This window comes from Ranitomeya imitator, chromosome 10 (assembly GCF_032444005.1).
Source record: "Ranitomeya imitator isolate aRanImi1 chromosome 10, aRanImi1.pri, whole genome shotgun sequence".
Classification (NCBI taxonomy): domain Eukaryota; kingdom Metazoa; phylum Chordata; class Amphibia; order Anura; family Dendrobatidae; genus Ranitomeya; species Ranitomeya imitator.
In genome coordinates, this window is record NC_091291.1 from 6460386 (window position 1) to 6478098 (window position 17713).

At 54.6% G+C, this 17713-nt stretch overlaps 1 protein-coding gene across 2 annotated transcripts; it reads right to left on the bottom strand.

Annotated features, from left to right (window-relative positions):
- Positions 1–1816: 1816 nt before the first annotated feature.
- EMC1 (ER membrane protein complex subunit 1) lies at positions 1817–17536 on the bottom strand. 2 transcript variants are annotated; one of them, XM_069740752.1, is made up of 23 exons: positions 17375–17536; positions 13734–13858; positions 13584–13649; positions 13156–13246; positions 12850–12978; positions 12580–12706; positions 12353–12502; positions 11981–12151; positions 11421–11492; positions 10943–10987; positions 10739–10861; positions 10563–10659; positions 10325–10441; positions 9663–9862; positions 9377–9526; positions 8858–9019; positions 8515–8634; positions 8292–8429; positions 8015–8188; positions 7726–7936; positions 3841–3925; positions 3480–3609; positions 1817–3400 (listed from the first exon to the last, which is right to left on the bottom strand). In XM_069740752.1, the coding sequence occupies exons 1-23, from the start codon at positions 17461–17463 to the stop codon at positions 3221–3223; spliced, it is 2952 nt and encodes a 983-aa protein (XP_069596853.1). In that variant the 5' UTR covers positions 17464–17536; the 3' UTR covers positions 1817–3220. The 2 variants fall into 2 exon arrangements, with proteins under 2 accessions (XP_069596853.1, XP_069596852.1); XM_069740751.1 differs by having other exon boundaries at positions 10943–10990.
- Between the last annotated feature and the right edge of the window lie 177 nt (positions 17537–17713).

Sequence of the window (17713 nt, forward strand, 5' to 3'; positions counted from 1 at the left end):
CCATTGTGGACCATCACTGCACATCCAGACCGCTGCGGACCATCACTGCACACCCAGACCGCTGCAGACCAACATCCCACCCAGACTGCTGTGGACCATCACTGCACACCCAGATTGCTGCGGACCATTACTGTACACCCAGACCGCTGCAGACCAACATCCTACCCAGACCGCTGTGGACCATCACTGCACACCCAGATTGCTGTGGAGCATCACTGTACACCCAGACCGCTGTGGACCATCACTGCACATTCAGATTGCTGCGGACCATCACTGTACACCCAGACCGCTGTGGACCATCACAGCACAGACTGCTGCAGATCATCACTGCACAATCAGACCACTGCAGACCATCACTACATACCCAGACTACTGCAGACCATCACAGCACATCCAGACCACTGCAGACCATCACTGTACACCCAGACCACTGCAGACCATCATTCCATACCCAGACCACTGCAGACCATCATTGCACATCCAGACCACTGCAGGTCACCACACACAGACTGCTGAAGGTGTCAATGCACAATGATGACAATACTGCACTGCCCAAAAAATAAAGGGAACACTAAAATCCCACATCCTAGATATCACCGAATGAAATATTCCAGGTGTAAATCTTTATTCATTACATAGTGGAATGTGGTGAGAACAATAAAACCTAAAAATGACCAACATAAATCACAACTAATATCCCACGGAGGTCTGGAGTTGGAATGATGCTCAAAATCAAAGTGGAAAATGAAGTTACAGACTGATCCAACTTCAGTGGAAATGCCTCAAGACAAAGAAATGATGCTCAGTAGTGTGTGTGGCCTCCACGTGCCTGTATGATCTCCCTACAACGCCTGGGCATGCTCCTGATGAGGCGGCGGATGGTCTCCTGAGGGATCTCCTCCCAGACCTGGAATAAAGCATCCTTCAACTCCTGGACAGTCTGTGGTGTAACGTGATGTTGGTCGATGGAGCGAGACATGATGTCCCAGATGTGCTCAATCGGATTCGGGTGTGGGGAACGGGCGGCCAGTCCATAGCTTCAATGCCTTCATCTTGCAGGAACTGCTGACACACTCCAGCCACATGAGGTCTGGCATTGTCCTGCATTAGGAGGAACCCAGGGCCAACCGCACCAGCATATGGCCTCACAAGGGGTCTGAGGGTCTCATCTCGGTACCTAATGGCAGTCAGGCTATCTCTGGCGAGCACATGGAGGGCTGTGCGGCCCCCCAAAGAAATGCCACCCCACACCATTACTGATCACTCTCCACGGCGTCTCCAGACTCTGTCACGTCTGTCACAAGTGTTCACTGTGAACCTGCTTTCATCTGTGAAGAGCACAGGGCACCAATGTTGATTGTGGCAAGCTTGGAGTTCTATGTCAAATGCCAAGCATCCTGCACGGTGTTGGGCTGTGAGCACAACCCCCATCTGTGGATGTCGGGCACTCAGACCATCCTCATGGAGTCGGTTTCTAACCGTTTGCACAGACATGCACATTTGTGGCCTGCTGGAGGTCATTTTGCAGGGCTCTGGCAGTGCTCCTCCTTGCACAAAGGCTAAGGTAGCGGTCTTGCTGCTGGGTTGTTGCCCTCCTACGGCCCCCTCCATGGCTCCTGGTAGCGCCTCCAGCCTCTACACTGAGACACAGCAAACCTTCTTGCCACAGCTCGCATTGATGTGCCATCCTGGATGAGCTGCACTACCTGCGGCACGTGTGTGGGTTGTAGACACCGCCTCATGCTACTGTACAGTACATCTAGGGGTGAGAGCAATGACACAGTGCAAAAGTGACCACTTCACAGACAGAAGCGGCTCCAGAGTTATCAGATTTTATTCTTTTCCCCAACATAAAAAAAAAAATTGGAAATTTTGCATAAAACTTTTCAAAGATCAGATTCTGGGGTGAAACAAGAATGATATAAATTAAGGACACGGATAATCTGACTCCTGACACTTCACGTGCACACAGCGCCGGGGGCGAGCTGACGAGTACAGGCGGGAATCCTAAACTCAGCCTCACCCTGTGATTCTGGGGGTAACATCCAGTGGTTCAGAATGTCTGATAATCTGGCACCGCCTGAAGTATAGATGTATTATACAACACAATAAAGGGGGCTTCCGGCTCAGGTAGGCGAGCAGCAGGCAATGTACATGAGCAAGATACCGGTCATTTACAAACACAAGGTGGCAGATAGCCGATCACCTGATACCACTGGCGATGCAGAAGGGAGTGGCGCTGAACAGCCCCTTTAATAGTGGTAATTAAAGTGACAGCCTGGTCACGACCGTCCCTTTATAAATGCTGTATACTAAGATTCTGCACATGGTGCAAACCCATTGTGAGAACCAGGTCTCGTCTTATGCCCCCCGGGGACGGAGAGGCGGCTGCACACTCAGGTCAGCTATTCCCAGCGCGCCCATGGAGGGTCTCTTAGCAGCGCAGCAGACAAAGCATCTGCCATTTCGAGGGGCTTTTCACTTTGATGGAACCAAACTTTCATTTCTGCATTACAAAAAGTTTCTGGATTTATTTTTTTTTTGAGCATTTTCAAAATCTCTGCTTTCTGTAAAAAAAACTAGTTACCATTCACTGCTAGTTTGCTACAATGTATCAGTGCAGGTGGAGACTCGTTGACGTCTATGGAGCCGAGCTGCACTATCGCATATGCATGCACTTTTTTTTTTTTTTTTTTTTGCAGGAAAGCAGCCACTTTTCTCTGATCCAGGACAATCCCTTTAAGGAAAAGCTTTCATTGGGAAAATGCTCCTGAAAGCACACAATAAGGATGGGCAGTTTGCACCGTTGGTCCGAACTGTGCGCTTTCCAATGCTGAAAGCTGAGATCTGGCTGTAGAGCAAAGAGCTTGTAAGTGCTGTGATCCTTTCTCTAGGAGACCGGCTACCTCTGATAAACTGCAGCGGTGATCGGTCACTGTTAATAAGTATTATCAGCAAGCAGAGATCCTGAAAATGGTTTGTGTGGCAGAACTATGGTTACCCACCAGCCCAGAATTCGCCTGGGTAACATTCATGTCGCTCATTCATTCAATCACTCACTCCAGTGCAGGCCCGGCCACCGGGCGGCAGCGACGTGATGGCGGGCCGGGGTGTCACAGATTCAAGTCATTTCCCAATCTCCTCTCCTCAGTCATCAGAGATGGGGGGAGGTAAGTCTCTGGCGCCGGTGGTATTCTGATGGTCGCTCCGTCCTCCCAGCTTAGCGCCAGGCACGGTTCAGGAGTTTTACTTGCGCCAGTCTCTTGGTGATCATAGTGGCGAACACCAGGCCGATGAGCACGCTGCTGATCAGGATGTAGTCGTAGTCGTCCTTCAACACGTCAAACTGCTTGGAGGGGTAGACGCGGGTCTGGTAGATGTCCAGTCCGTAAGCCACAACCTGCAGGAGGAAAGAAAACAGCGTCAGATTCTGCACAGGAAAAAAACAAAGACCCCTCCATTCCCGGCCCCCAACCTACAAGACAGGTGGACTCCAGGCCGGATGGCGCCGTGTAAATCCCCCTCATTCTGGACACGGTCTGGTTGTAGTTTATGAAGCGCTCGGCATGGATCTGAATGTCCGGTGTGTAGGGAATCAGGTTCTCTTCTCTGCAAAGAAAGCAGAAAGTTCATCAGTGGCAGGAAGTGTTATCATGGGCTTCAGGGAAAAGTATTCAACCCCCATTGAGCACTTCTAAAGATCTCCCATAGATTATACAGTCCACACCTCCACCAGAAAGAGGCAACCAAGACCCCGCTGACCCCGAGTACAGGGGTGCACCCCCCCCACCCATCTGACAATAAGGGGGCCATCACTAGAGACGCGTGGCGCTGCCTCACCTCGTATACTCTGTGGGAATTTCTGGTCGTCGAGGGTCCAGTAAAGCCTTAGGAAGGGAGAGAATCGCCCCCGATGGGAGTCCGACTGCAGAGATCAAAGAGATGAGCGATAAGTGTCACCCATCATCAAAACTTAGAGGTGCAGACTCAAAAATGGCCTCAGTTTCTCCAGACTGATCGCGATCCTGTCCCAGATGACAGTCCACTCGTTGTAAAGTGGAATATACAAATCCTTATACGTTTCAAGATCTTTGCTTGCTGCCCGTGAATACAGGGTTTATTATGTGCACACAATTTGGGCGCTCTACTAGGGGAATTAGTACTTTTGGAAGAACTTGGGGATGACTTTATGAAGGACACATGGTGACATTATGGGGCGGGGCATCGCAGCTTTAAGAGGGATATTCAGGGCTTATGTATCGATGACCTATGTGGTCGTCCAACTCCCGGCACCCCCATGATCGGCTGTCATCAGCTCCTGCTGTGGCGGGATATACAAGGGCGTTCTGGGCCAAAGGGAGAGGATGTAGGAGAGGAAACAACTTACTGAGGACGTGTCTGCTGGGAGGGTTGTCCGTACTTACTGAGGACATGTCTGCTGGGAGGGTGGTGGGGTCCGTACTTACTGAGGACATGTCGGCTGGGAGGGTTGTCCATACTTACTGAGGACGTGTCTGCTGGGAGGGTGGTGGGGTCCGTACTTACTGAGGACATGTCTGCTGGGAGGGTGGTGGGGTCCGTACTTACTGAGGACATGTCGGCTGGGAGGGTTGTCCGTACTTACTGAGGACGTGTCTGCTGGGAGGGTGGTGGGGTCCGTACTTACTGAGGACATGTCTGCTGGGAGGGTGGTGGGGTCCGTACTTACTGAGGACATGTCGGCTGGGAGGGTTGTTCGTACTTACTGAGGACGTGTCGGCTGGGAGGGTTGTCCGTACTTACTGAGGATGTGTCTGCTGGGAGGGTTGTCCGTACTTACTGAGGATGTGTCTGCTGGGAGGGTTGACCGTACTTACTGAGGATGTGTCTGCTGGGAGGGTGGTGGGGTCCGTACTTACTGAGGACGTGTCTGCTGGGAGGGTGGTGGGGTCCGTACTTACTGAGAACATGTCGGCTGGGAGGGTTGTCCGTACTTACTGAGGACGTGTCGGCTGGGAGGGTTGTCCGTACTTACTGAGGACGTGTCGGCTGGGAGGGTTGTCCGTACTTACTGAGGACGTGTCGGCTGGGAGGGTTGTCCATACTTACTGAGGACGTGTCTGCTGGGAGGGTTGTCCGTACTTACTGAGGACGTGTCTGCTGGGAGGGTTGTCCATACTTACTGAGGACGTGTCGGCTGGGAGGGTTGTCCGTACTTACTGAGGACGTGTCTGCTGGGAGGGTTGTCCATACTTACTGAGGACGTGTCGGCTGGGAGGGTTGTCCGTACTTACTGAGGACGTGTCGGCTGGGAGGGTTGTCCGTACTTACTGAGGACGTGTCTGCTGGGAGGGTTGTCCGTACTTACTGAGGACGTGTCTGCTGGGAGGGTTGTCCGTACTTACTGAGGACGTGTCTGCTGGGAGGGTTGTCCGTACTTACTGAGGACGTGTCGGCTGGGAGGGTTGTCCGTACTTACTGAGGACGTGTCGGCTGGGAGGGTTGTCCGTACTTACTGAGGACGTGTCTGCTGGGAGGGTTGTCCGTACTTACTGAGGACGTGTCGGCTGGGAGGGTTGTCCGTACTTACTGAGGACGTGTCGGCTGGGAGGGTTGTCCGTACTTACTGAGGACGTGTCGGCTGGGAGGGTTGTCCGTACTTACTGAGGACGTGTCGGCTGGGAGGGTTGTCCGTACTTACTGAGGACGTGTCGGCTGGGAGGGTTGTCCATACTTACTGAGGACGTGTCGGCTGGGAGGGTTGTCCATACTTACTGAGGACGTGTCTGCTGGGAGGGTTGTCCGTACTTACTGAGGACGTGTCTGCTGGGAGGGTTGTCCGTACTTACTGAGGACGTGTCGGCTGGGAGGGTTGTCCGTACTTACTGAGGACGTGTCGGCTGGGAGGGTTGTCCGTACTTACTGAGGACGTGTCGGCTGGGAGGGTTGTCCGTACTTACTGAGGACGTGTCGGCTGGGAGGGTTGTCCGTACTTACTGAGGACGTGTCGGCTGGGAGGGTTGTCCGTACTTACTGAGGACGTGTCGGCTGGGAGGGTTGTCCGTACTTACTGAGGACGTGTCGGCTGGGAGGGTTGTCCGTACTTACTGAGGACGTGTCTGCTGGGAGGGTTGTCCGTACTTACTGAGGACGTGTCTGCTGGGAGGGTTGTCCGTACTTACTGAGGACGTGTCGGCTGGGAGGGTTGTCCGTACTTACTGAGGACGTGTCGGCTGGGAGGGTTGTCCGTACTTACTGAGGACGTGTCGGCTGGGAGGGTTGTCCGTACTTACTGAGGACGTGTCAGCTGGGAGGGTTGTCCATACTTACTGAGGACGTGTCTGCTGGGAGGGTTGTCCATACTTACTGAGGACGTGTCTGCTGGGAGGGTTGTCCGTACTGAGGACGTGTCGGCTGGGAGGGTTGTCCGTACTTACTGAGGACGTGTCTGCTGGGAGGGTTGTCCGTACTTACTGAGGACGTGTCTGCTGGGAGGGTTGTCCGTACTTACTGAGGACGTGTCTGCTGGGAGGGTTGTCCGTACTTACTGAGGACGTGTCTGCTGGGAGGGTTGTCCGTACTTACTGAGGACGTGTCGGCTGGGAGGGTTGTCCGTACTTACTGAGGACGTGTCGGCTGGGAGGGTTGTCCGTACTTACTGAGGACGTGTCGGCTGGGAGGGTTGTCCGTACTTACTGAGGACGTGTCAGCTGGGAGGGTTGTCCATACTTACTGAGGACGTGTCTGCTGGGAGGGTTGTCCATACTTACTGAGGACGTGTCTGCTGGGAGGGTTGTCCGTACTGAGGACGTGTCGGCTGGGAGGGTTGTCCGTACTTACTGAGGACGTGTCTGCTGGGAGGGTTGTCCGTACTTACTGAGGACGTGTCTGCTGGGAGGGTTGTCCGTACTTACTGAGGACGTGTCTGCTGGGAGGGTTGTCCGTACTTACTGAGGACGTGTCTGCTGGGAGGGTTGTCCGTACTTACTGAGGACGTGTCGGCTGGGAGGGTGGGCGCTGTCCGTACTTACTGAAGATGTGTCGGCTGGGGGGGCTGTCTGTACTTACTGAGGACGTGTCTGCTGGGAGGGTTGTCCGTACTTACTGAGGACGTGTCGGCTGGGAGGGTTGTCCATACTTACTGAGGACGTGTCGGCTGGGAGGGTTGTCCATACTTACTGAGGACGTGTCGGCTGGGAGGGTTGTCCATACTTACTGAGGACGTGTCGGCTGGGATGTTGAGGGGTTGTCCTTACTTACTGAGGACGTGTCGGCTGGGAGGGTGGGGGGGTTGTCCGTACTTACTGAGGACGTGTCGGCAGGGAGGGTTGTCCGTACTTACTGAGGACGTGTCGGCAGGGAGGGTGGGGGGGGGGGTTGTCCGTACTTACCGAGGACGTGTAGGCTGGGAGGGTGGGGGGTCCGTACTTACTGAGGACGTGTCGGCAGGGAGGGTGGGGGGGGGGGGGAGGGGGTGGTTGTCCGTACTTACCGAGGACGTGTCGGCTGGGAGGTCAGTGTTTACTGAGGACGTGTCGGCAGGGAGGGTGGGTTGTCCGTACTTACCGAGGACGTGTAGGCTGGGAGGGTGGGGGGTCCGTGTTTACTGAGGACGTGTCGGCAGGGAGGGTGGGGGGGGGGGGGGAGGGGGTGGTTGTCCGTACTTACCGAGGACGTGTCGGCTGGGAGGTCCGTGTTTACAGAGGACGTGTCGGCAGGGAGGGTAGGGGGTTTGTCCGTACTTACTGAGGACGTGTCGGCTGGTGATGCCACGTTCGGTGATGGTGGCTTGCATGGCACGGATGGATGAGGGGAAGATGTAGGATTGCTGCAGGACATGTGGGAGGTGAGGTCGGTCCAGAGAGCTGAAGCTGGTGCTGTTATACTGCTCAGTCCCCTCGTACAGCTCCAGGACACTCAGCTCATTGCGGCGAGCTTTGCTGTTCCAATACTGGTACTGGATGGGGAGACATGAAGATGTGCACTGGACCGGGCAGACAGAGGGGATTTACAGTCATCAGAAGCTGGATCTTACCACCATCCAGTTCTCGGAGTGCACCAGGTGGACGGGACCTTTGGCTTTCCTCTGCACAGATGAGTGGATAATACGTCCTGTCACACCATCAATCAGGTAGATTCCTATGAAGCAGCGGTCGGGGTGCGTGTCTGTGCTCTCAGTAATCAACGACAACAAGTTGGGGTTCAAGTACTGCAAAATAGGAACACAGAGATGGGCATTAAGTCCTATAGGGGGCGCTCTCATGGTTTGGTGGGGATGCACGCTCAGCTGCAACAACAGCCGCTCTCCTTACCTTGTACAGGACACTGCGGTCGCCCATAACGCGCCCCTGGGAGTGAACATGCTCATTGGAACGCTTCCCCTTCACCACCGTAATCTTCTGCAGCTCTGGTGGGAGCAGGATTTCCCAAATCTCCTCTGTGGAAAGATCCTGGTAGAAGAAGACAGTGAAAAAAATTAGAAGAATTAGGAGGACAGAGACGAACCCCCAAATGTGTCTCCACAGAGCAGGATACCTTGTGTAGACGAAGTCCGGTGAGTATTCCCCGCTCAGCGTCCACCAGGTAGAAGAAGACGGCCGACGACAATTCCTGCAACTGCTGCAGAACATACTTTGTGGATGGGAAGGGGATGACCTGGAAGGATCGGGGAATATATCACTTGGTTATTCTCACAGTCCGGCACTCAGAGCTTCACCGGCGGCCATTATGGTGGTCAATCAGTTTACTTCGGGTTCTGATAAAACAGTATCTCATAAAGCTACAGAGCGAGGCAGACCTGCTGACTCCCACGTTAGCTGCGGCCATTGGTTTGCGGCTCGACGGAGGGGGGGGGGGGGCGACATGGTTCTGCTCTCACCTTGTGCTGATCGTCCATCAGGAGCAGCACTTTGGCGTAGTCGTGGTCCATTATAGGGAGCAGCAGGGACTGGAGGATGGGTCGCTGCAGGAGAGGAGGGCTCATCTGACTCAGCTTTCCAAAGATGGGGTTAAAAACGTAGATAGAAGTGACGGCCGTCTCCTGGAAAAAGAAACCCGGATATTGTCAAAGTGGTAAGAGAAGAGAAATGCGATCCTCACTGAGAGTCTGCACAGATGTAGCAGAGCCGAGATCGACATTAACCCTTCGATTCTGAGAAATTAAAAGTAATGCCCCACTCAGGATACACCATAGATATCTGATAGATGTGGGTCTCCACTATCTCAAGCTCAGGGGTCCCAGCACGGACTCAGGAATGGAGAGGTGGTTGTGTACACAAGCTCCAGAAATTGCTGAAACGCCTCTTCACTGCAGCAGGTTTACTGATAATACAGATTGTGAATCGTCTCAGCTCTGCTACATATGATGTTCTGGACCATGAAAGACAGATGTTCTCACCTTGTCCTTCACCAGCAGGGTACACTGCGGAGGGTGAGGGAAGTGAGCCGTCGTCCTCTGCACCATGAGCTTGAAGGAGGCGGCGGGCTTAACTCCCGGCAGGTAAAACTTCCACAGGATGCTGCCGGAGCTGCTCTCTATCCCAAAAAGCTGCATGTATAGAAAATAAAACACCCAAAACAACCTCAGACACCCAGAAATAAACCGATCGGTGGCAGATAAATAACATTGCCACTTATACACCAGTGGCAAGGTGTAATGTATGGCGCGGAGCGGGATGGCTCACCTTCCCGGAGGACGTCACCATCACCATCATCTTCTGCAGGTTGAAGTCGTCTCTGGCCAGCGTGTCAACGTTGATCTCGTTGCGGATCTGGCTGCGCGGTTTCCGTGCGTCGCAGAACATCTTCCATAAGTGAGCGCTCCACGACTGCAGCAAAATCAACTGGGAGGAGAGACGCTTGAATACCATCCCCAGGAGACCGTCTGCAAGGGGCGAGAGGAACAGCAGATTAAACACTTCTCAGCTTCAGTTGTCTGTGCCCGTCCTGCATTGATGGCGTCTCGTGCATCATTCAGACAGGCACGTGCAGTGAATAATGCACCTGATATTACTGCAAGATCAAATGGCGCGGAAGAGTAAAGATGATTTTTAATATTTTTTTTTTTCCTATTCAGATTTTTGCACAACTGGATTTTCCAGGATAATAATACTAATCTGGACGCCATTGCACAGACAAACACTGACGCCGCTTACAGCAACCAATGACATAAATAAGGGCTTATACAGGTCAGCGTTACCTTGAAGAGCTGGATCCAGGGCAGCATAAAAAAAAATAAGAAAATGTCTTATAATAGAAACAGTAAGAAAGGTCAGAAAGCAAAACACTCCCAGAGAGGCTTCCGACAACCCCATAACTCCATCTTTGTGTCCGACAAACCCTGTACCTGCTTTCTTGCCAAATTCTCCTTCCAGCTCAGCCTGGGCCCCGGTAAGCGGCAGATCGACCATTTCCATAGTGATGACATCGGCCAGCGACTCCTCTCGCAGCCACAAGGTCTTCCCTGTCGATAATACACAAGAAAAAGTTACTAATGGAAAACCGAGCGCCAATAATCTGCAATCTTCAGCCATAATCCTACACAAGCGTGCGATTCACAGGACATAAGGGGAGCAGGGGGTCACCTGGCTGGTGCAGGAACAAGAGCTGGTTGTCCTCGGTCTGCACCAACGCTCGATAACCCACAGAGTCGTCCTTCTTCAGGAAAAGCTGAAGGTACAACTGGGAAAACACAAAGAAAGTCAGGAAAGATGAAAGCGTGACAATGATTAAGAGTCGGAGGAGTAATGGCGACACTCACATCGTCAGGCTTCACGCAGCTCTGCTCCAGCGTGAAGGTCATGGTGGTGTCCAGGAGCCTACGGCCGCTGTCCGCCATGTACAGGCTGATCGTATAGGTCTGTCCAGGACACGACCAAGCCTCCTGCACAGAACAGACGAGATGTTACAGGACGGGATCAAACATGGAGGCTCAATCCTCCGAGAGTTATAACGACAGCGTTACCTGCGAGCAGCTCAGTCCGGCCGGGATCTCCACTTCTGGGATTTTCTGCTTTATAAAAGGAAAAATATATAAAAAACACCGGATCCACATGTAAATTATACATAAGAAGCATCAGATTCTACAACTGTAGCAAACCTTCAGCTGTAAGGTAATTCGCCCATGATCAGGAACTGCTGGGTTAAATCCGCACCGGCCAGCTATGGCAGCATAGTGGATGGGATTGCTAGAAATCCCATGTACAGAACGCCAGCATAGTCGCCTGCGGATCACACGCGGAGACTGACATTTCACCAACTTAATGTATTGGATGCGGTAAATCTGCACCGTTCACAGAAAACATGCGGATTTACCTAGAAGCAGCGAACATGAACTAGCAGCGCTTTGCATACAGTGTAAGAAGTAATCGGTCTGTAACAAGTTACTGGTCTCAGAGGTATATAGCCACATTAATAATGCTAATAAGACATGGGGCACTCACCACGTCCGTCTTGCACTGCAGAACTGCAGCCACCGTCTTGTCACCCGTGGAAGCAAAAGTGACCGAATATGTCTAAAATAAAGCAAAAAGTTACAAAACGTGTCTGGAAATTGAAGTCCTGGAATGCAAATATCGCACAGGAATCTGCTAATGAAATAAACTGGGGATAGTTCCAACTTTGCAAGTGGGGGCGCTGTTGCATTGGCGCCTATGCAGTACTGCTGGTATAAAGCGGTACTGCAGATGACAGGAATCAAGCACCAGTTACAAAATGTCAGATTACAGTTGGTATTCTCTAGTTTGGAAGTTATGAATGGAATAGGGGATAACGTCCTGATCGCTGTGGGTCCAACACCACCCGTTGTGAGAACCGTGACTCTGAAAAGCCCCGTGTAAGTAGTTTCACTCATTCTTGATGGGACAGGTTCAGCACATGATCGACCATTGCTCCCTTTCTTGGAGATCAATCGGGAAGTCATTCCCCCTTACTTGGATAAGGGATAACTCCCAAACTTATCAATACCCCTTTAATGGAATCCAATTAAAAGGAAAACACTCACGTGAGAGAAGTCTCGCAGAGGGGAGAGGATTCCATCTCGATACTGCATCAGCAAGAAGCGATGTGGAGATATCTGGAGGAAGAACTGCGCCAGTGCCGGTCCCGTGGTTGTGCGTGGTGCGGTCACAACACCGAGATCAGTGATGTCATCAATCGCTTCCACACCAAGGGCCTAAAATAAGAACACGGCAGTCACCACACATCATACATATGATCCTATGTAAACAATCACCCATCATACTCTGCATTGTGCACAGTTTTCTGTTGTTCTCTGTTGTCAGCCACTTCAGCCTCAGAAAAATCTTACTGTAGAGTTCTTCAATGAGGGTCCTGCTGTGTGATGATGTGGGGGGGTGATGGGGATGTAACTGACCTGCAGGTGATGCTGGGTGGTCTCCTCCCCGGTCACCAAGGACAAGGTATGGAGGGAGGCAGTGACGGTGTCAGCACAGACCAGGACGCCCTCCGTGACGATCCCACACGTCCCTTGTAGAGTATGGAGCCAGTGAGTGGGCACCTCAACCTGTAAAGACCCAATGATCAGTGGTCAGGACACAAGGCGACCACCGGTACGACTGGCGGCTGCAGACGGTCACCAACCTGCTGACTGATCGATCCATCATCCACACTAAATGTCAGGATCCGGATGTGATCGTCGGGGACGATTCCCACCACATGAACGACCCCCTTGTAGGATGAATGCAGCAGTTGGTATTGGACGGCACCACTGGGAATAGAAGAAAAAAATTTTTTTTTTCTTTCCAGAAACAACTTTGTTCATAAACAAGCCTGGGTTCAGAGCGATGAAACCTACAGATCGCAATGAAGACACAGTGCGGACAACTGCCCGGCAAACACTTATGGCTGTACCTGTCCGGCAGAGGTTCGGACCACTTCATGTGCCCATTGGACAGATAGTGAAGCGATAAAGCAGCGTTCTTCAGCACCGCAATGTATCGTGCCGAATCCTGAGTTCCAGCAAAACCGGCCGCCTGAAAACTGAGGAAATACAAAATATCACCACGTGCAGAAAGCCAGCAGGGGGCAGCGTGGCCAGCTCACAGCAGGGGAGCTGGGAGGTGACCGGATCATGTTAGGTCGGTCATCACAATTTATACAGGGTCAGTCCTGTTTAATAGTGTAGTAAAACATTCTGTTTGTGTCATAATCTCTTACCTGCCGGGCTCTAGAAGAGCTTCCCAATTGAGACCCCCAATGTTAACCTCCCAAGAGCGCAAAACACGACCACCCGAAATAGTGATGGCATCTGAAAAAAAAAAAAAAAAGCATTTGATAGTGTCAGCTATATCACCTATGGGGGCGCTGTTGCATTGTTGTTTATGAGAAAAATGTCATGATTGAGGTGGTGAGAAGCGGTACTGCAGCAAAGGAAGCGTCATTATAAGGGGAACCCGTCAGCAGCATATGAGCCGTTCTAACCAGGGTCAAGTACGGTAATAAAGGAACATGAAGTTATTGCAGCTGGGAACGTAATAAATTCATCACTCTGCAGAACAGCAATTCCAAAGAAGAGCTGCAGTGTAAAGCAGGGAAAATTTAGAGTACTAATCCGGAGAATTCCTGACTGGCTCAGACAGACTTACCCTGCCCGTACATCAGCAGCGCATCCACGGCGCCCTCCGCGGAGTCCTTGTCTATGTGACGCCACACTGCAAGAGAGAGCGGCGATCAGTGACCCGAGACAGCGGCCGATCAGCGAGATCAGAAGAGCGAGACAATGAAGAGACACTCACAGATGTCGCCCGTGCGAGAGTTCAAGGCCACGATCACGTTCTTCTCGGTGGCGGCGATCAGTTTCTTGGCTCCTTGTCCAGACTCAACTGCAGCAAACTTCATCCGCCCGACATACTGCTGCCGCCTGCAACACGGAGGGAAGGATCCCATCATCAGCCGCGCACACCGCCCCATCACAGGGAGATACCTACACACAGGGGGCACCGTACACCTGCCACAATGGACCAAGGAGGAAACCGTACACCTGCCACAATGGACCAAGGAGGAAACCGTACACCTGCCACAATGGACCAAGGAGGAAACCGTACACCTGCCACAACGGACCAAGGAGAAAACCGTACACCTGCCATAATGGACCAAGAAGGAAACCGTACACCTGCCACAATTGACCAAGGCGGAAACCGTACACCTGCCACAATGGACCAAGGAGGAAACCGTACACCTGCCACAATGGACCAAGGAGGAAACCGTACACCTGCCACAATGGACCAAGGAGGAAACCGTACACCTGCCACAATGGACCAAGGAGGAAACCGTACACCTGCCACAATGGACCAAGGAGGAAACCGTACACCTGCCACAATGGACCAAGGAGGAAACCGTACACCTGCCACAATGGACCAAGGAGGAAACCGTACACCTGCCACAATGGACCAAGGAGGAAACCGTACACCTGCCACAATGGACCAAGGAGGAAACCGTACACCTGCCACAATGGACCAAGGAGGAAACCGTACACCTGCCACAACGGACCAAGGAGAAAACCGTACACCTGCCATAATGGACCAAGAAGGAAACCGTACACCTGCCACAATTGACCAAGGCGGAAACCGTACACCTGCCACAATGGACCAAGGAGGAAACCGTACACCTGCCACAATGGACCAAGGAGGAAACCGTACACCTGCCACAATGGACCAAGGAGGAAACCGTACACCTGCCACAATGGACCAAGGAGGAAACCGTACACCTGCCACAATGGACCAAGGAGGAAACCGTACACCTGCCACAATGGACCAAGGAGGAAACCGTACACCTGCCACAATGGACCAAGGAGGAAACCGTACACCTGCCACAATGGACCAAGGAGGAAACCGTACACCTGCCACAATGGACCAAGGAGGAAACCGTACACCTGCCACAATCGACCAAGGAGGAATCCGTACACCTGTCACAATGGACCAAGGAGGAATCCGCACACCTGCCACAATGGACCAAGGAGGAAACCGTATACCTACCACAATGGACCAAGGAGGAAACCGTACACCTACCACAGACCAAGGAGGAAACCGTACACCTGCCACAATGGACCAAGGAGGAATCCGTACACCTACCACAGACCAAGGAGGAATCCGTACACCTACCACAGACCAAAGAGGAAACCGTACACCTGCCACAATGGACCAAGGAGGAAACCGTACACCTGCCACAATGGACCAAGGAGGAAACCGTACACCTGCCACAATGGACCTAGGAGGAAACCGTACACCTGCCACAATGGACCAAGGAGGAATCCATACACCTACCACAGACCAAGGAGGAAACCATACACCTGCCACAATGGACCACGGAAGAATCCGTACACCTGCAACAATGGACCAAAGAGGAAACCGTACACCTATCACAGACTAAGGAGGAAACTGTACACCTGCCACAATGGACCAAGGAGGAATCCGTACACCTGCAACAATGGACCAAAGAGGAAACCGTACACCTATCACAGACTAAGGAGGAAACTGTACACCTGCCACAATGGACCAAGGAGGAAACCGTACACCTGTCACAATGGGGGCCGCTCTCTCCTCCCGTCACCTCTGGGGGGGCCGCTCTCTCCTCCCGTCACCTCTGGGGGGCCGCTCTCTCCTCCCGACACCTCTCGGGGGCCGCTCTCTCCTCCTGACACCTCTCGGGGGCAGCTCTCTCCTCCTGACACCTCTCGGGGGGCCGCTCTCTCCTCCTGACACCTCTCGGGGGGCCGCTCTCTCCTCCCGACACCTCTGGGGGGGCCGCTCTCTCCTCCTGACACCTCTGGGGGGGCCGCTCTCTCCTCCCGTCACCTCTGGGGGGGCAGCTCTCTCCTCCCGTCACCTCTGGGGGGGCCGCTCTCTTCTCCTGACACCTCTGGGGGGGGGGCGCTCTCTCCTCCCGTCACCTCTGGGGGGGGCCGCTCTCTCCTCCCGTCACCTCTGGGGGGGCCGCTCTCTTCTCCTGACACCTCTGGGGGGGGGGGCCGCTCTCTCCTCCTGACACCTCTGGGGGGGGCGCTCTCTCCTCCTGTCACCTCTGGGGGGGGGGTGGGGGGCGCTCTCCTGTCACCTCTGGGGGGCCGTTCTCTCCTCCTGACACCTCTGGGGGGGGGGGGGGCGCTCTCTTCTCCTGACACCTCTGGGGGGGGGGGGGGGGCGCTCTCCTGTCACCTCTGGGGGGGCCGCTCTCTTCTCCTGACACCTCTGGGGGGCCGTTCTCTCCTCCCGTCACCTCTGGGGGGGCCGCTCTCTCCTCCCGTCACCTCTGGGGGGCCGCTCTCTCCTCCCGTCACCTCTGGGGGGCCGCTCTCTCCTCCCGTCACCTCTGGGGGGCCGCTCTCTCCTCATATCACCTCTCGGGGGGCCGCTCTCCTGTCACCTCTGGGGGGCCGCTCTCCTGTCACCTCTGGGGGGCCGCTCTCCTGTCACCTCTGGGGGGCCGCTCTCTCCTCATATCACCTCTGGGGGGCCGCTCTCTCCTCATATCACCTCTGGGGGGCCGCTCTCTCCTCATATCACCTCTGGGGGGCCGCTCTCCTGTCACCTCTGGGGGGGCCGCTCTCTCCTCCTGTCACCTCTGGGGGGCCGCTCTCCTGTCACCTCTGGGGGGGCCGCTCTCTCCTCCCGTCACCTCTGGGGGGCCGCTCTCCTGTCACCTCTGGGGGGGCCGCTCTCTCCTCCTGTCACCTCTGGGGGGCCGCTCTCCTGTCACCTCTGGGGGGCCGCTCTCTCCTCCCGTCACCTCTGGGGGGCCGCTCTCCTGTCACCTCTGGGGGGGCCGCTCTCTCCTCCCGTCACCTCTGGGGGGCCGCTCTCTCCTCCCGTCACCTCTGGGGGGGGCCGCTCTCCTGTCACCTCTGGGGGGGCCGCTCTCTCCTCCCGTCACCTCTGGGGGGGCCGCTCTCCTGTCACCTCTGGGGGGGCCGCTCTCTCCTCCTGTCACCTCTGGGGGGCCGCTCTCTCCTCCTGTCACCTCTGGGGGGCCGCTCTCTCCTCCTGTCACCTCTGGGGGGCCGCTCTCTCCTCCCGTCACCTCTGGGGGGCCGCTCTCTCCTCCCGTCACCTCTGGGGGGCCGCTCTCTCCTCCCGTCACCTCTGGGGGGCCGCTCTCTCCTCCTGTCACCTCTGGGGGGCCGCTCTCCTGTCACCTCTGGGGGGCCGCTCTCTCCTCCCGTCACCTCTGGGGGGCCGCTCTCCTGTCACCTCTGGGGGGCCGCTCTCTCCTCCCGTCACCTCTGGGGGGCCGCTCTGTCACCTCTGGGGGGCGCTCGCTCACATGTCGGGGGAAGGACATGTCCGCGGACCTCTCCTGAGCAGCTCCGCACGGTGGTCGGTTCCCCCCGGTGGCTGCCGTCTCCCTTCCCCGCTTTCCTCGTCCCTCTTCTCGCACTCACCAGTCAAACTTGCCCACTTGATCCTCGTACACGGCGGCGCTAACGTTCGCGCAGAGCAGCAGCAGCCCGAGCCGCACCACGGCCGCCATGACAGCGCAGAGCCGGCCAGTCCTCCAATTTACCACAGAGCCCGGTGGGCAGTGAGCAGAGCGCCCGCGCAGCACCATAGAGACTGACCGGAAGCTCCACTCACCGCCCGGATAGAGTTTCCCTGCCGCCGCCTGTCTGCCTACAAATCTCTGCTCCGTTACAGAACGACTCTCCCTGGAAACCGTGTGTGACTGTTATGTGTACGAGGCCGGGACCGCACAAAGCGCGGCAGCGGCGGCAGTCAGTGTC

What these genes read in the sequence shown, in the direction of transcription:
- EMC1 (XM_069740751.1), bottom strand. Translation starts at nt 17,463, where the DNA reads ATGGCGGCCGTGGTGCGGCTCGGGCTGCTGCTGCTCTGCGCGAACGTT. An exon ending in CCGGACTGAGCTGCTCGCAG is followed by an intron (nt 10,862 to 10,942) that starts GTAACGCTGTCG and finishes TGTTCTGTGCAG; the next exon opens with GAGGCTTGGTCGTGTCCTGG. An exon ending in TGATGGACGATCAGCACAAG is followed by an intron (nt 8,635 to 8,857) that starts GTGAGAGCAGAA and finishes CGATCCTTCCAG; the next exon opens with GTCATCCCCTTCCCATCCAC.